Source organism: Rattus norvegicus, chromosome 1 (assembly GCF_021556685.1).
Source record: "Rattus norvegicus strain SHRSP/BbbUtx chromosome 1, alternate assembly SHRSP_T2T, whole genome shotgun sequence".
NCBI lineage: Eukaryota > Metazoa > Chordata > Mammalia > Rodentia > Muridae > Rattus > Rattus norvegicus.
The window spans coordinates 5,306,267-5,325,577 of record NC_141534.1 but is presented as its reverse complement, the minus strand read 5'-3'; the positions used below and the strand labels follow the sequence as shown (position 1 = coordinate 5,325,577).

Here is a 19,311-nt window from a genome sequence, read left to right as displayed (position 1 = left end):
TCCCCACAGTGTGGCAAATGGTAAATTTATGCAGAAGTCAGAGGGGGTCTTGCCCCTTCTTTTCAAATTACCGGCACAAAACAGTACAGTCACACAAGAAAAGTGTGTGGTTTGTGTGTAAACCAGAATGGAAAAAGTAAAAGTGTCTATATTTTCACATAATAGAGTCTTGATTATAGAAAACCAGCCAAAAATAAATAAGGCTGATAAACAGGTTAGCAAGGTGAAAGGGGCTACGCTCTGTCTCTGAAGGCTGCCTGGATTCCTCTACACTAACGAGTAATCCAGAAGTGAAATTCAGGAAACAGTTTCAGTTACCTGGCTCTCGGTCGGAGTCTGCGCTGGCTTTCTGAAAGCAGTAGGGTGTGCTTCCCTTACGATTGGTTATCTGGGTGTCCGGGGAGCCTGGTGTTAGTGCTTCTCTGCATTCTGCATTATAGAATCAACCACTGAGAAATAACGTCACGAAGAAGCAAAAGATTCTGATTAAAGCTCCAGAGTGTTATTTAAAGAAACTAACAGGTATACGGAGCTCCTTCCCGTGTTCTTAGGTTTAAGAACTTGTTCTATCCTGCCGAGGTGTCAGCACTGCTCCTCAAACCAATCTGAACAATCCCCATTTGACTCTGGATTTTTGCATAATATAATAGTTAACTAAAATTTACATGAAAATAAAGAAGCAAAGATAAACGCTTTCACATATAGAAGAATCTCATTTTTCCATAGTTAATTTTATTTTTAATGAATACTGTAGCTTCCACGTGGCCATCACAATAGTTCGTAAATACAATGAAGGACATAATAAATGATTATGTGTCAATGAATGACTTTTAAAATAATTTCTGTATAAGCTCCCTGTAATAAGCATTCTTCTGAAATATGTGGTACATATGTTGTAGTTTCTCTACTGCATAGCACCATGAAAGAATTCTTACAGCTTCCCCACAGTGACTAGATGCCATCAATGGACTCTAGCTCACTATTCACTCTGTGGTGACGGCCATGGAACATACACTTCCCATCACAAAAGTCACTACAAAGTTATAATCTGTGAGATAGTGGATACAGCGTGACGTAGCAATAGAATTCAGCTGAGAGTCCAAAGTTAGCCACCAGCATTTTTAGTCATTGGTTTTCCTCAAGGATGCTGAGAAAATCCACTGGTGACCTTTCAACAAATTACGTTGACACAGCTACTAGGTGTTCATATGAGTAAAACCAAGAACATGAAAATTCAGTCAAAACAACCAAGGACACATGAGAGTTCAAGCACAAAGCTCTTCGAAGGAAATGAAATAAATCTCTGTTCCCTTAGTCAGAGGTTACCAGATAGTTCATCTAAGCCACAAACAACAAGAGAATAAATGAAGTAAATTGTAGTTTATCTATGTGAAAATGTTATGTTTCAAAAAAATAAAAAGCAAGAAGAGAAGATGATAATTCAAATAACAGGGCAAACTACCTACATACCATATGTGATGCCTGATAAAGTCTATATCCAGAATACACTAAGAACTCATAATTCCATAATAAAAGAATAAAAAGCCCAATTTTGAATGAATAGACAGTTTAGATTTCTTAAATGTTTTTGATCAGTAATCACCAGATGTCCAACATCATTTGTCATTCAGGAAATAATATGTGCCAAAAGCCACCATGTTCACTAGGACAGCTGTCACCAGAAGGGCACACAAGCGTTGGGAGAATGTAAGGAAACTTCAGCTCATGTTGCTGGAGGACATGGACTGGTGTGTCCTCTTCAGAGAGCTGCCCCCAGACCTCAGAACCATCAACACTGAGTTCCCAAGTGTCCCAGAATATTTCACAGCCATTTTATTCCCAGGCATATACACCCAGGGCAACTGAAGACACACGTTTACACAAACACTTCCACAGACGTTCAAGGGCTCACTATTTATAACAAGCCAAAAAGCAGAAACAACCCAAGTCCGTTGGTGAACGAGAAGACAAACAAAATGTGATGCACCCTTAAAATGATACATGGTCCAGCCCGGAGGAGTAGCACTGATGTTTGCTGCTGCACAGAGAAACCAGGACCACATCTCCAGTGGGGGAGTCAGCCGCAGAAGGCCACAGGCTGTGCGGGTGTGCTTATATGGAATATTTATGGTGGAGCTAGCCTAGAGCAGGAGAAGGAGAGTAGACAGTGAGACCAACAGGCCACAGGCTCCTTGTGGGCCATGAAGAAATTCTGGGACTGGGAGAGTTCAGGGAAAGAAATGGAATTACGAGGCCATACAGCTGGACTCTATCCACAGAATCTGAGACTTGCTGTGGGCTGGGTGTTAGATAATCAGGGTCTGGGTACTGAAGGGTAGGGCAAACAAACTGCTTTAACAGGAAAAGTTTTATATATTTGATTTTATATTGGTTTTATATATTTGAAAAGCGAGAGCATTAGTAGTCTGAAGAAAGTGTGTCTCCAGGTCTGAGCTACCAGAATAGAAGCAGCATCTTTATAAAGTAAGTGTGGAACAAGACACTAAATCAAATCTGAAACTTTACCCTAACTGCAGTGTTAGCCGCCCAAAAGGCAGTTTTAGTTATGAGACCTAGCAGCGAGCCTGCATCCCCAGCAAATGGCTAGCTGGCCCTCTTTCTCCAAATTTCTGCCGTGTGATCTGGGAGAATGTAGGATGTTCAGAATGGTGCACTGTAGCTTTACATATTTGGAAAAGCATCTAGACATTAAAACCACACAATAAAGGTATGTTACAAAGTCGAATATTAACATTCTGGTTTTATCGCCAAGAACTATACTCAGATGTTGCCATATGGTGGGACTTACATTTATTTCTTTTTCTCTGATTCACTAAAACCTTCCAGTTGGAGAGTCATCCTCGGGAAAGGCGTCAAGGAGCCTTGCACAGCACATCCCGGGTCCTGGCGGGATCGAAGGTGTGAAGGGAGCCGCGTCGGGAGTGGTGGGAGAACTGGCCCGAGCCAGGCTGGCCCTCGACGAAAGAGGACAGAAGCTCAGCGACTTGGAAGAGAGGACTGCAGCCATGATGTCCAGTGCAGACTCGTTTTCCAAACATGCTCATGAGGTATGCCTGGCACACGGCCACCCAAAGAGCTAGACAAAGCAAACGGGGACATCACTGCATTTTGTACATTTAGTTATTTCTACAAGCATGCACTTTGTATAATTTCAAATTCCGATTTTTACCACGAGAGGGAACCATACGGGAATTTGGCAGGAGCTCCTGACCTTCCCTACTCTACCTTTTGAAGGAACACAGCCACCTTCAGGGACCTTTGTGGGCAGTGTAGAAACTGCAGCTGTAGAAACGGCAGGGACCTCAGTAAAAGCACCAGCCGTCCAGGAAGTCAGGTGTTCCTGGACTCTCCCACGTAGATCTGAGTAACTCAAAGCAGTTGTGATGTTGGGTCTTGTGTGTCTCGTAGACTAACGCATAAGGAGAAATAGTGGGAAAGCTTTTGTAGGGAGTTCACGGACCTCAAAACAGACGCCATGAAGCAAAGGGATCCCTAAATGAGGTGCACACAACTGTGTTTTGCTGACTGCTACAGGTCTGTATTGATAGTCTCTGGGCTGTAGGGATGGCTCAGCAGGTGAGAGTACTTACTGCTCTTAGAGGACCTGCATTTGGTTACCAGCATCACGCAGCATCCGCATGGCAGCTCAGCCATCAGCAGCTCCCGGTCCAGGAATCAGTTCCTTTCTCTGGCCTTGGAACTTAAGGTGGTTGGTACACATACAGAAACTCAGACAGAACAAAACCAAAATAAAACAAAATCTCATGCACATAAAATAAAAATAAACCTTCAAAATAGTTTCTTCTGAGCTTTAAAGCCCTTATGCAACCCCTCATTATTATTTTGCAAGTGAGTGACTCCTTCTTGCTTTGGACTTTGGCTTCTCGATTTTGCTTCCTGGACTGGCCTTTGAGGATATCTTAAGTTCTTGCCCAGATGAACAGTATCAACGTTATTTTTATCTTTGTCCCTCTACTCTCTGTAATATGAGCATTCCTTTAGTTTTTCACAATAGACATCTCCTCTTTGATTGTGCTATATGACAAAGATAATTTGCCCTGGAAGAAACTTACTTAGAGCGTCTGTGGGAGTCAGGGTGCCCACAGGTAACCCCAGTGTAAGCGAGTAACTCTCAGTGTAGGGCGGGGTTTGTGTTGTGACAGCCATGTGCAACACAAGCCACTTTCACAGAATCTGCACCTTCCAAAGGCACGACGCACGGTTACTGTTCCCTTCTACAGACTCGGCTTCCGCATACCCGGGAGTCTAATGGGGACGGCGCATTGATGTGTGCTCATGGACTCTTGGATTCAGATTGCCAGGCCAAAACCAGATCCACCATCCTACTAACCTTGAGTGAAACCTAGAGGCCTCAGAGTTTCCTTATAAAATGAAGAGGAAATAATGCTCACCCCAAGAACTGTACAGAACAGTTGAAATTGAATAGGAACTTTTGTCACCTGACTTACAGCAAGGGCTCAGTAAACTTGAGATGCCATAGTTCTTCTACCTTCCTATAGGTCTTTAAAACATCACTTTGAGTTCTGATTAGGAACATGGTGGTTGCTTCACTCTTCAGTTATCGCTAAGGCACTAAACTGTCATACCTGTGAACAGAAGGTACAGTACATGTCAGAAACTGGAGCACCTTCTAGGATAATTTTTTAATGAATATCGCCATTTTTATCTAAATAGAACAAGTCATGCTACTTTAAATAAAGTCAAGTAAGCAAGGTATAATGTCAGTTCAGAATGTTCCAGAATGGTATGCTTTATATACCATTTATAAGTAGTTTTTGAATTTTGAAAACATATTTCTCTTGATTTTTCCTTCTTAGATGATGCTGAAATACAAAGATAAGAAGTGGTACCAGTTCTGACAAGTAGCACTCAGTAAGTCCAGCTTCAACCAGAAGGAAAAAGACGTTTCCTTGTTGAGGTCACTGATGTATTTGGGAAAGATAACATAAAAGGGATGCACACTGCTGACAGCGTCTTTCCCAGCACAATCATGCACTGTTTTACCTCAGTCACACGGCTTTAACCGAGAACAGTCCCCATGTGTGCAAACCAGAGCATATGGTGTGTGCCGGCCGCCTGCGCATTGACAACGGAGAACTAAGTGGGGTCCCGCTGACAGATGAACGGACAGAGGATGCTGAGACGTCCGGGAGGGCTATTCCTTGGATCATTCCCGTATTAAACTTTCATATGCCAAAAGATTTTGTGCCGTTGTATCTGCCATCAGTGTTTGATCCGATGTGGGGAGAGGCAATAAATCAGAAGTTGTAAGTCTGCAAAGGTCACATTTGTGTCTGGACTGCATTGTGAACAGCTGTCTGCACTCGCTCGCCCTCTCTCAAACAGACTGCTCATCAGTATCGTCAGTGAAAAAGCAACAAACTTCCCTTCTCGTTAGACTCTGCTGAGTGCTGGTCTTTAAGGAGTCGAAGAAGCACACACAGAGCTCCTGTGCGGGATCCTCTTCTACTCTCGTTCTTACACACCGTGTTCAGTTCCTATGTTTTCAAAAGCAAAACAAGGTGATAGGTCACTTGTCGTGGAAAGGTGTGGCTCGTGAGTGAGTGGCTCATCTCTGGGGAGTTTCCATGCAGTGGCCATGCAGAGTGGAAAAGTGAGAAAACCTCCATTGTGGCGAGGAGAATTCTTCAATGTCTTTTGTCCCTGTTCACATCAATTCAGCTAAAAGTAGACTTGACCAAAAGTTACTAGTTAAATTTGTAGGAAAGTTGAAATTGGCTAAGTTTTTAATTTTGCTTGAATTTTTATAAAATGTTTAACCAAATGTTACCCTTGCATTATTTAATTAAAATTGCTAAAACAACAGTGTTTTATCATTTCAGTACCGTGCTCAGCTCCCTTTTAAAAATGCCCTTCATCTGCTCACAGTTCCAGTACACTCAGGTGACGAGCCAGTTTAATCTTAGTGCACACGCTGCCGCATGGAAACCTGCAAGTGTCTCTTGTCCAGTTACCCAAGAGTCTAGTCCGATGAGCTACAAAGTATCTCCCATAGAATACATCGCACCTGTACATATCCTTCGGAAACACTAAAAGAAAAAAGAAAGTGTGTTCACTTCGGTAACTTCATTTCTCTTCTGTAACCAAGCGTGCTGGGCATTGGAGGGCAGTAGACACCGAGTGATTGGTTCAGGCAGTGAGTAGGGTGGCAGCCTGGAGAGGAAGCCCCGCCCCGCTAAGCTAAAGCTGCAAGGGAAGATGGGAAGGGAAGTGGGGGCGCGAACATTACATACTGTCTCCAATGACAGGCTGTCCCGAGTCACTGCCCTTAAAAACGAAGAGGCACAGGTTGCTGGGAAGCACGGTTGTTTTCTGTTTTCTGATGAGTAAAGTCCCTGCGAATCACCCTCACTTCTCAGCCTGTTACTTGCCCGTGTCTCTTTCACCAAGAATCCTTTTGTTTACATTTGATAACGTGCACTACCAGATAGAAAAGTTTACATCCAAGTTTACTTTAAATAGCATCAGGTAAGGACTAAATATATGTGATAAAGAGAACTGATCAAGATAAAAATGTTTTTAAACTATAATCATTTTTAAAATTTCTGAATCTATAGAAAGTGAGAAAAAAAATTCGTTTCATGTCTGTTCTCTGAACATTCAGCAATTTACGAATTGCTTAATTTGCATTATATATCGTCCATTAAACCCATGTTCCATGGTACCTCATTGGAAGAATTGGGTCTTTTTTTAAAGGTATAGTTTTATGAATATCGATAGTTGAGAGTTTTAAAAAGTTGAAAAGTACTGAGTGACTGAGGCACTGCTCGACTCTGTGGAGCCTCAGCTGTTTGATTCGTTGTATTATTTGTGTATCAGATTCCTTTCTACGGTCGTTTTAACTGCTGTAAATAAGATGAATCAAAGTTGTAATTATTTACTAATAGAGAAGTAGATAAGTTTACCAGAGTTGGATTTTATAAGAACATTTTAATTCATTATTTTAAATTATCTGTTTTTATTTTAATTAATCTACATATTGTACACAACAGTCTAAGAAACCAGGACTAGAAAGTGCAAAGTATTTTTAAGTAGAGAGTATGAGCTTCCCAGAGCTGCGCCTGATCGTGTAAATAAGAAAGTTCCAAGTGATAACAGGGGACGGACTGTAGTCTGAAATGGTCCGCCTCCTCCCACCCCACTCCTCTCTTTTTGATGCAAAAAGCAGTAGCCACCAGCAAGCCAAAGTTTCAGGAACTTTATCAAAAACAAAACAAACAAACAAAAAAAAAGTCAAAATAAAAAATATCAAAAAATGAAAGTGTGTGTGTGTGTGTGTGTGTGTGTGTGTGTGTGTGTTCTCTGCCCTCATTTGTCTTTGATTCTAAAATTTAAGTATTCTTCAATTAATTTTATTATGGGAAGAGATTTCTCTGTATGTACCACATAACAAATTCATTTCCTTTTGTAAACTAAAAATCAGTCCCTGTTTGCCTAGAATGTTGTTATTTGAAGTATCTCATCTTGTCAAAATCTTTATGTGTTTGATTATGACAACACCCGCTCACATTTCGGCCGTACCACTTCTAAAAGTCGGTTACAGATTTTACATAACCCGTTCCTGATTCGAGGTCTTCATAGGAAAACACTGCTACGTGTACACCTGCATATCGTTGGAAGTACGCTGCAGTTCCACCCAGAACGGTTCCTGAAGTGGTCACTTAGAACTTCTGGTGGGTTCTTCTGACTTCTGATGTTAGTTCAGGCAGACACTTGTGGCTGTGAGACAGGTCTGAAAGAGGGCTTGTGTTTAGAACGTGGGTGGTGCTGGGAGATAGGTGAGGGACAGAGGGGTTTGCTCCAGGTTTTACCCTAAGTCCTGTATTTGAATCGTGTGCTTTTGCTCAAGGCATTTCGCATGTGACATTAGTAAAGCTATCTCCAAAGGTTTTTTTTTGTTTGTTTGTTTTTGTATCTGTTTTTCTTTTTTGTGGCAAGGATTTATCTTAACTTGGGAGATTTTGTTCGTTTATATGTTTCTGCGAAATAAAGAGCTCTGAACTTTAAACCTGAATTTTCCGCACTTCTTTAGGTCATGGCTTCTTATTGTCCTTTATTTAAATCTGCACTTTGTGGTTTAAATCAAATGATACATGTGTGCGGGAAACATACCAAAATCACGAATATGCTGCTAGCGTCACCCAAAACCAATCAGTTCTAGAACTTTTAATAGGGCTTTATATAGCTTTTAAAGATTAAAAACAAATGGAATTATCTGCCGTGTGTTTTGGTGGTCTTGATCTTTGCTTTGACACTTTCAGAGCTGTTTGGAACCACACAAAAACATGTTGTGTTTATACACTGCTAGAAAGGATACCTTTAGTTTTAGATGAATTTTTTATAAATGTCTTTAATTTTAAAAACGGTGAACTTGTTAAGTCAAAGCACCTAAAGGATGTATATTATTCATAGGAAAAGTTATGTTTTACCCTTAACACTAAGAAACACTGGTATCTCGTTGAAGATACGTTTAAGTTTTAAAAGACCACACATTATTGAAAAGCCTTCACACATGGCAAAAGGCAATTACGTAGTTTAAAAAAAAAAAAAAAAAAAAAAACCTCTGCCAAATATTTTCAAATATTGATCTTTTTTGAGGGGAAATGTCCACAGCAATAATTACAATAATTTCTAGAACTCTTCTGTAGATTCAGCTTACCGTTGGATGCTTATTTTAGCTATTGATTTAAAATGCACACACACACACACACACACACACACACACACACACACACACACACACACACGGTTTTCCAGATATTTTCTTCTACCTTTTTAAAAAATAAATTTCCAAAAATGAAAACAGAGTTTATGTATTTTTGTTAATGAAGGGTTTTTTTTATTCTATAGTTTATACAATTTGTTCCTTATCAGTTTGATAATTAATCAATACGCCGAGGCTTTCTTATCTATGTTTACTTTGGAAAGAACACTCCTGGGTAGTCAGTGTCCCTTCTGTCTCCTTTCAGCGTTTGTTCTGGGTTGAGCTTCTGATTCGGAGATGAACACGCAGCCGCGGGCTTTGCCCATCTCTCCTTCCTCTGCCCCGCTGTGGAGTACTGTGGGCGTCTCAGCCTCTTGCTTCAGATGCTGTGAGGGTTCTGTGGGAAGAAAACAGTTGTAAATGAAAGCAGCGAAGTGAAGTCGTAGCTTAACTTTTCTGAGAAATTGAATGATTTCAGCAACGTCCCAATTCTGGTCTGAAGTCACTGGTTCAGTTCTTCATGAATTCAGCACTGTCTCTAGAGTTGCTGAAGGGCGACCTCTTTCTATGCCTCGAAGAAAATGGAATTATGCTTCTGCCGGGTTTTTTTGTCTTGTTTTGGTTTTTTTTTGTTTTGTTTTGTTTTTGTTTTTGTTTTTTGTTTTTTGTTTTTTTCAGTGAAGCAAATAGTTTAAATCTTTATCATCTATAAGGTGTAAATAAATATTGTCAACTCACTGTAGGTCATTTGACTCAGGCGTTTAAAATGGAGGTAGGTTAATTGTGGAATTCTACTTATGTGAGTTTTTTTTAATAGCATTTGTATTTTGTTATCTAAACTTTGTTTCAATTGAAAAGAGTGTAAAAAAATGAAAAGAGTGTAAATGTGTTTCAGGCAGACTTAAGATACACTGAGAAGTAATGCAAAAATAAGAAATAGTGGCTTCTTTTCTTTCTTTCTTTTCTTTTCTTTCTTTTTTTTTTTCTGTAAATAGTTGTGTGATACTTTAGGTGTGACCTCTGCTCAACACGGTAGTGAGAGTCAGGGTTGGGGAGTACTGTCTAGTTACACTTCATTTCATTATAAATGTGTTTTTTAAAAAAAATCCCAATTATAAAATCGACAGATTTAGTTTCCTAGCAATGTCCATGCTGAGGGCAAGCATGCTTGGTCCAAAATGCTAGCCCGTGTGTCTACATCATACGCACTGTTTATCCCCTTCAGTTTCTCCTTACGTTCACTCAGTGCAGTAACTGTTTCCAAGATAATTACTGGAGTATGTTTTTGAAGTACAGTTTTTTTAATTATCTATGTAGTGTTTCTTTTTTTAAAAAGCACTATAGCAAATACTGAAAAACATCCTTAAACTTTGTAGTTCTTTTGCATTCCTGTAACTTACCAGGAAAAAACATACTGTCATCACAGCAAAAAGGTTCAAAATTAGGTGATGAAATATTTTTGTAAATAAATACCACTAAGCTGGTATTTTAAGAATGTATTACCAATTAATGTTTCTGGAAAATGTTCATACATATGTAAATGAATTTCTTTGCTGGAGGGCTCTTGGGCAAAATAAAATACTCTAATCTCTTCTGAAACAAAAAAAAAGAGCCCTTTTTTCTGGAAATTTGTTTTAATGTTTTTTTTTTTGAATTATAGAATTATCACATTAGTTGAAGAAAATAGCCAAAAACCATGGTCACATTTCCAAATATGTATTAATAGGTAATTAAGACCACAGACACTAATTCTTGAAAGACTCATATCCTTGCTAGCCACATAGTAAGTGGGTGGGCTGGGATGGAGCCAACGGTTAGATCTAAATGCACACAAATAACCTGGGAGTCTTATTAAAATGCGTATGAGCAAGGGTCTGAGTCGACATCTTTGAAAAGCTCCACTAAAAACCACTGTATTTTGAACGTGCTTTGAGCAGTGAGGATAACGGATATTTCCCTAGTTAGAATTTTCTAATCGATTTGTCATTATCAGTGTGTAACTACCTGTACCAAAAATGAACATTCAACCCATGGATCTAGAATAAAGTCTCATGCTTGTTTCTAGATGTCTGCTTCTTAGTGTGATACAAAACTTGCCCACGTGGGGGCAGTCACGTCCTGTACAAGAAGTCCTTATGGTAGTTTACAAGGGAGAAGGGCTTTCCCGATCAACTCTTTTTATCCGAAAACTTACGCAACGACACGTCATTTTATGTTACTGCACAGTAATGCAGATCATTTCATGTTGGTCTGACTGATTATCAGAAGTTTTAATACTTTCATACTCAAGTACAAATTTGAAAACAAGATTCCCTTGTCTCTGGCCACGCCTTCTATTTGAGTGTCCTGTGTAAGTGGCACTGTGTCATAAATGCTTTGGGGTAGAAATAGCCTCCTTGCTCTCACTGTTCCTAGGAGTCTATAGGAGTCTATAGGAAGGTTCTAATTTTCTGCCGTTAACTTAAAGTTAATGCTGTTTGCAGTTTCTGCCTCAAAAGTTGCTGTCACGGGCGCTCAATTAGCCGCGGTTAAAGTGTGTGCTGTTGCTTCACAGAGGTAAGCACCTTTTAAAACAAAAAGTTCTCTGAGTAATGTGCAAACTTCATTTCCTCCATTTTGTCTTGCTGACATTTGACGTGCTAATCACTCTTAAAAGACAAACAAGGCGGGGGTTGGGGATTTAGCTCAGCGGTAGAGCGCTTGCCTAGGAAGCGCAAGGCCCTGGGTTCGGTCCCCAGCTCCGAAAAAAAAAAAAAAAAGAACCAAAAAAAAAAAAAGACAAACAAGGCAGGAAATGCATTTTATTGATAAAAACGAATTCCAGACGAAAAGAAGAAAAGAGTATTTGTTACCCAAGACGTGTGAAGACCTCGCCTAACACGAAGCTGGAGTTCTGGATTAATACTGTGTGTGTCTTCCTCCAAATACAAGTCCCTGATCTCTGTGTTGACTCCCGCCTCACCCTGCTCCTTCCTTCTGTCCATCTCTGACTCCCACGCCTCTCACCCCAACGCACACATACTTTATAGTTCAGTGAATTCGTTTTAAGAAAACTTCTTTGTGGGGCTGGGGATTTAGCTCAGTGGTAGAGCGCTTACCTAGGAAGCGCAAGGCCCTGGGTTTGGTCCCCAGCTACGGAAAAAAAAGAACCAAAAAAAAAAAAAAAAAGAAAGAAAAGAAAACTTCTTTGCTCGTTTAGTAGGAAATACTATCAATTCCCCTTCTTGGGGTCTTCTCCTAAATACTGGGTAAATTTATAAATACCGCTTTATGAACACAATGTGATCCCTACTGCGTGCAACGTTCAAACCCTCAAAATCCACACCAATAAACAATTAAACGCAAGCTCCACTGGGCCAGCATGGCAATGGAGACAGGCAATGGTGTTGAGAGACCCCTGTGCTGTTGCCCTCGGTCCTTGTCCTGGCTGCCTCACTAGGACTCAGCCAAATCGTATCTGGGTTCAAAATCGTAGATTCCAAGAAATCCTGGCACTGGATACTAAACTGCGAAGAGCACACTTCTACAGGTGTAATCTCCATGACTTGTTAACCATAGCTATGTAACTGTACATGCTACTAGATTAAGTCATTGCGCTGGGGTCTGAATAAGAGGATTTCACGGAAAAGCAACTGTCTAAATGCAGATTATCGAACCACAAGCCCCTGATCCTGCCCCTCATCAGAGTTTCTGTACAGGAAGCATGTGGGAAAGGGAGCTGCCATGAGAATCTGTATTCTTCAGAAGTTCCTAGGTGGGTTGGTGTGCTAGTCCAGACAGCCCTGACCTACGGCCATGCTACAGAAGCAGTGTCTTGTGTCACAGATAATCAGTACAACATCTGAACCAATATAACAGACAACGCGGATGAGAGTAATTGGTACACCTCAGCATACGTACGAATACATAAACCCCTAGGAACTTGGAAAATATTCTCAAGGTTACAAAGCAGAACAAAACAAACAAACGAAACTTGGAACGTACTCTTCTTGTGCACACATCTCGTACCCTGACCAGGCTCTAACATCTGAACCCTTGGCCAGTGAGTAAGTCCCAGCTCCATTGACTGGAGCTGATAATACCATTATGCTAAATGCCGTGCCATGAGTCACACTTGAAGGTCTACAGGTCATTTTGTTTAAACTTGAATAGTTAAGAGTTTGGGTGCCTTTTAAAATGCTCTAGAAATTAAATTCTTAAATTTTTATAGAATTTAAATTCATTATATATTTCATAACCTTACAAGAAACCTGTTGGGAGCTTTATTTTCCTGCTAATAAAACATCAAAATATGCCTTTTGGATAATGGGCAAATGAATCTGCCTCAGTTTTCAGGGCCTGTGTGTGCAAATGCCAAGTCCGTCAACCTGCTTAGACAGACCTCGATTCTGTTTGTCATCGACACTAATCGCCCTATACCTCCTAACTCCCACTGCTCTGAGTTCAGAGTTTCATTAATTATAAAATTGATATCTATGCTGGCCTGACTTACTTCACATGGGACCCATAATTCCTAAGCATCATTAGAAGAACTGAATTTAAATATTAGGCCTTATATTTTCAAAATGAATGTGCCTGTGTATAGTGCATGTGTCTCTGTGTGTGTGTTCATGTGAATCTGCATGTGGTGCATGTGTTTCTGTGTTCATGTATGTGCATGTGCATGTGGTGAACACTGAGGCAGAAGAGGGCATTAGATCCACTGTGGTGCATGTGTTTCTGTGTGCATGCATGTGTGTGTAGTGCATGTGTTTCTTCGTGTGTGCATGTGTGTGCATGTGTATGTGTGTGCATGTGTGTGTGCGTGTGTGTGTATGTGTGTGTGCATGTGTGTGTGCATGTGTGTGCATGTGTGTATGTGTATGTGTGTGCATGTGTGTATGTGTGTGTGCATGTGTGTGTACGTGTGTGTGCATGTGTGTGTACGTGTGTGTGCATGTGTGTGCATGTGTATGTGTGTGCATGTGTGTATGTGTGTGTGCATGTGTATGTATGTGTGTGTGCATGTGTGTGTGTGCATGTGTGTGCATGTGTGTATGTGTATGTGTGTGCATGTGTGTGTGTGTGTGTGTGTGGTGAACACTGAGGCAGAAGGCATTAGATTCAATGGAGCTTTAATTACAGTTGTGAGCCACCTGACATGGTTGCTGGGACCCCAACTCTTTGTCTGGAAGAGCAGCCAACCACTGAGCCTTCTCTCCAGCACCCAGGCTCTATCACCTTAAAAACAATAATTCCTTAGAAGCTCTAGGAAAGAAATATGTTTTGAATTTGGAAGAATGAGTTTTAGTGTATGAAGACCAGCAAACCGGCATTAATACAGCCATGTGCAGAATCAAAACCGTTGATTATGGTCAAGGGTTCAGGATAGAGATATTACCCACGCACCAGTGTTACCAACATAAACGTGCTCACGGCTGTCATCCTGATTTTCAGAATGTTAAGTCATGGAAGGGAGCATTTAACCAGGTAGCAGGCTCCGTTAACTGTTACAGAACTGTGAGATGTCTGTGCCCGTGTACTCAAACAGCATCAACCCAATATTCTGCTCTTTCACGGAGACAGAAGGGAACTTGTAGACTTGGTCTCTCTAATGGGATGCTCCTGGCAGTTACAGGCTCTATCTCCACTAACGGCATGTAAGAGGTGGAAACTAGCTTCTTCAGAGTTTCATTCTCTTTGGTTTGATTATTTGTGACAGAGCTTTGCTGTATCTCCCAGCCTAGTCTCCAACAGACTTCTGGTTCCATATCAGGAGTGCTGGATGAAAGGCATTTTCCACATACACCTTAATGGATTCTGTTTCTTTCTAATATTTATTTATCATGTACATATCATACAGCTTTCTGCCTGCATGTATGCCTGCAGGCCAGACGAGGGCACCAGATCTCATTATAGACAGTTGTGAGCCACCATGTGGTGGCTGGGAATTGAACTCAGGACCTCTGGAAGAGCAGGCAATGCTCTTAACCACTGAGCCATCTCTCCAGCCCATGGATTGTTTCTTACTCCATTCTAAAAAGTTGGTAAAAGTCCACAATCTCCAAATCAGTTTTCATTGCTTTCTTTTTGAATGTTGGTCACCAAATATTCCCTGAGGACTTCCAAGTGCCAACCCCTTCAGCAAAGCCCTTCCTTTCTTCCCTTGACTGCAGTTCCTGCTTCTATAAAAGGAATGCTCAGAGCTCTCTCCTGCAGCTCAGGTAAGAGATTCTGCTGGCTAACCCTGGGCAGCTGGATCCTTGAGGAGGCTTTCCTGGTCATCCCACTGAGCCATGCATCATATGTGGAATCTTCTCTTCCTTCAAAGGGGACCAGGAACTTGATCCTTCTATTCTTCCAATTAGTTCCACCACTGACCCTCCTTAGACCTAACCCAGGAACAGGCTGAGACAACGCCCTGTTTTGTTTCTCTAACCAGAGAGAAAACCATCTGTATAGCTCTTACAGAGGACAGAATGTGTTTTTTCTTCAAATGCCATTTATAAAAGATCTCTTTAAACATACAGTTTGTCTGGTCTTAGAGCTTGCTCTTCTCTGCTTCTGTGGAGTGTCCAGAAACTGACTTCCCTCCTCCCCCAGTGACTCCCCCAATCCTTCTCCTTTTCCTTCTCCTCCTCTTCTTCCATGAAATGTTTAAGATCCCTACTGTTTAGTAAACTGACATTTCTCAAAAAGCATTTCCCCTTCAAAATTGTCATCTGAATCACAAACTCTAAAAGTCCATCTTGAAATTCACTTCCCAGCTTTTTTTGGTAGCTTTCTGGCTTTTGCTATTGCTTTTGGCCTTGAGACACCATTGTGCCTTGTAAAACAACTTGGCCTAGAGCTCACGGGCACTCTCACTTCAGCGCCTCAGACGCTGGCATTACAGATATGTGCCACCACACCAGACTCTGGCTATTTTCATACCCACAAATATTTATTGGGCATTAAGATGTGACACTCTGTTATAAAACTTGGAGATAGAAACGTGTACTAGCTTGAGACACCTCCTGAAACTTGCGGGCGATGAAGGTGGTTATTTTTATCTCTGTCTACTTCATTGGCGATAACACTAAATCCAGGGCAAAGGGGGGAGACCTAGCTGCCAGCATAGGGAGCAAGGGATTTTTTTTTTCTGAGGAGAGTGGGGAGTGTAACCTGAAATCTTAGCCATAATATACACTCACTACACTTCTGTTTCCCCTCCCCCACATAGCGCTGTGCCCTCTGCTCCTCCTCAGTTACTCTCGCTCACTTTTGCTTTCCTGTTTCAAGCTTGACTCTCCCTCCGTGTCTTCTATTTGAGTTAAAACAGTCGCCCCTCCTCACTGGTGAATGTCATTGCTCTTTTCCCTTTCCAGAACATTCTTCCCTTCCCAGTTCTAGTTCTGCTGCTTCTCCCCTAAACACCTCAAATTCCTTCTGTGACCTCTAGTGAAGTTTGGTTCTTTGACAGTGTGGCCCGTTTGCCCTCACCCTTGTCCACGGACTGCCCTGCTTTGCTTTGTTAACGTGCACTCCTTGTTACACATTCTGTCAGCCCTTTGCTCTTTTTCTGCATGCCTGGACCACCCTCCATTTCACTGATCCGTTATGATCAGGCCACAGGGCCATTTTCTCTTGAATGCTTTCTATAGCCAGAATGATGAATTGCTCCCAAAATTCCGACCTCCTCAACATGAGAGACCCTTGTCTATCCTTGTCACACCAGCATCTACCATAATGCCAATCAGGTAGAAAGCGCTCATTAGTATTTTTCGTAAGGCATCAAAATCCAAGAGTTCTTATTCATGTTTGTTTACACTGAGAAGTCGTCACAACACCTGTGTGCACAAAAGGCTCTCTATAGTTCATATTTTATTATCTGTATGTCAGTCACAGCTGTTCAGGAGCTGTGGACATTTGGCTTGGCATGTCTCCAAAACTATAAATTTATGTCTTACTTTTAAATGCGCTAATACTCGATTGGAAGGCTGTCGATGATTCTGATTCTTAAACCTGGAATTTCTATTTAACTTTTATAAGGACTCTCACTTGCTATATATGAGTGTGCCTTTCTTGAGGCCTTCTTGGATGCTCCTGGATAGAACCATGTGGCCTCCTGTGGACTTTACCTTAGCCATGAAGACTTCTGACAGCCTTCCTCTGATTTGGAGACATTTGAAGAATCTAGCACAGTGCTGTCCCTAGGTTTAGTTCTGGGCAACAGATGCAGTAAAACATGCAAACAGCTACGAATGGTGCTTGAAGTAGCCCGTGTCGGAGACAGGCAGGAAAGAAGGACAGAGAGCAAACACTCTTGGTGGCCAGTAACCCATGTAGCTGACCCATTCAACAGATGGTAAAGAAGAGTGCTCGGAGAAGCGCCTTGCGGTTATACAGACAAAATTGAAAGTGAGGGAAGAGACTACACTTCTGCAAGAGGTCCTGCTCACAGTGAACTGTGTGATCGCAGTCTCCCTGGAGCCTGAGTGTGAAACCTGAATTAAGCTGTCTGGCAGCCTTTTCCCGGCCCTTGTGCTCCATCTTGAGAATCGATGAGGTGCTTAGCAGAATGAATGACACAAGGCTCTGCCTCGAAGCTGACAGTTTATAAGATGATACATCACAAAAGGAGCAAAATTGCTAACTTAATGCATGCTCGACCTGCTCTTTCCATGGAAGCTGATGAAATACCACCGTACTTACCAATCAAGGAAGCAGTTTGTGAGAAATTAATATCTCCTATAAGAATTGATCCTAACCCTACAGACACACTATAAAGCACCCCTGAGGACTCACTGTGGGAGCCAGCTGGACACCTAGCTGTTACCTGTAGAATGCACACACATGTGTACATGCGTGCAATAGTTGTGGGGCTTTCCTGACATAGTGTAGGGCCTTATTGTCTGGGCATATTTTTATCATGCTATTTGATTTCTTTGTCCATGTGCAGATTTTCCTTTGCCTCTGAAGAAAAACAATCTAAAAGGTTATTTCGGGAAGTTATTTGAAAGGAAGAAGCAGCAGCTTTGGGCCTGGAGTGTAGCCTTGTGAGTGGCAGGGCATGCATTTAACACGTATGAGGACCTGTTTTCCATTCTGAGAGAAGATATAGTTTACATGGAAGATTAAAATACATGTATGGTGCTCTTTCTTTTCTGCCACCGCCATGCCATCCAGACTGAGGAAGACCGGGAAACTCCAGGGCTACGTGAGCCACGGCCACGGTCTCATTGGTAAGGACCGCAAGCACCCAGGAGGTCTCGGGAATGCCGGAGGCGTGCATCACCACAGGATCAATTTTGACAAATATCATCCAGGTTACTTCGGCAAAGTTGGCATGAGGCATTACCACTTGAAGAGGAACCAGAGCTTCTCCCCAACGGTCAACCTGGATAAATTATGGACGTCGGTCAGCCAGCAGACACGGGTCAATGCAGCAAGAAACAAGACTGGAGCTGCTCCCATCATTGACGTTGTTCGATCAGGCTACCACAAAGTTCTGGGGCAGGGGAAGCTCCCTAAGCAGCCTGTCATGGTGAAGGCCAAATTCTTCAGCAGAAGAGCTGAAGAAAAGGTAAAGGGTGTTGGAAGTGCCTGTGTTCTGGTGGCTTAAAACCACTTCAGAGGTTAATTAAATGCAAACATTTAAAAAAAAATACATGTATGGTGACTTGTGCGGCTATGTTGCCTTTGAAATCACCTCCCTGCTGTCTTGTGTGACTTAAATTTCATCTACGTGAACCTTCTTTGCTCCTCAGGCTTCGGATAAATGAACTAATTTTTCAAGTCGTGATTGTTTCTAGATCCCCAAATCCTCCTCACGCCCCGTATTCTGAAACAAGCTGCACTATTTTATATTCTGCATTATGTTCGCACAGGTAATGTGACCCTAGGTAAAATTGTCTTCGTGTTCAGTGAGATGCAAGCCAAACATGAGTCAATGGCATGAAATTAGACAACGCCAAGTCAGGGAGCACGATGGTGAGGAATACACTACCAGACTCACATCCTGTGGTGGTTTGGATGAGAATGTTCCTCGTGGACTATCAGACTCATTTCCCGAGCGCCGTTCAGCCTTTTTGAGAGGGACAATTAAATGCAGCTCTGTAGATGAGAATCATATTAATGTGACCGCCCCTTCTGCATTTCCCTGCCTCCAGTTTTTGGACTAGTGTCACACGGATACACCTGAGCTTGTCTCTCAGATTTCAGTAGAAATGAAAACAGTGAAACTAATGTGAGCTGGGGTTCGGCTACTGGGATAAAGGCATTGCTAGTCTTGAAGAAGCCATCACTCTCCAAGTGTATATTAGTTTGCTTCTTGGTGCTGTGATTAAAAAAAAAAAAAAAACACCTTGATCAAAGAAGCATACAGGAGAAAGAATTCACGTCTACTTAATGGTTCCAGAGGGAGAAGCGCAGAGCATCCTGGGGACTCAGGGCAGCAAGCGGCAAGGGCAGGAAGTGGAGAGATCACATTTTAAACTAAAGAGATGAAGTAAAGGCACGAAACCAGAAATAGAGCAAAGCTATGAGTCCTCAAAGCCCACCTCTACCGACACTTGTCTACGAAG

At 41.8% G+C, this 19,311-nt stretch overlaps 1 protein-coding gene and 1 pseudogene across 8 annotated transcripts in view; both read left to right on the top strand.

Annotated features, from left to right (window-relative positions):
* Nucleotides 1-8,071, top strand: part of Stxbp5 (syntaxin binding protein 5) — a 152,786-nt gene extending 144,715 nt beyond the window's left edge. For all 8 annotated transcript variants that reach the window (NM_178346.2, NM_030843.3, NM_178345.2 and 5 more), the window contains 2 exon segments: nucleotides 2,848-3,068; nucleotides 4,860-8,071. In NM_178346.2, coding sequence (NP_848036.1) covers nucleotides 2,848-3,068; nucleotides 4,860-4,901 — 263 coding nt within the window. In that variant the 3' untranslated portion in view covers nucleotides 4,902-8,071.
* A 9,806-nt stretch (nucleotides 8,072-17,877) lies between these two features.
* On the top strand, nucleotides 17,878-18,350 carry Rpl27al2 (ribosomal protein L27A like 2; annotated as a pseudogene).
* Nucleotides 18,351-19,311: the final 961 nt, after the last annotated feature.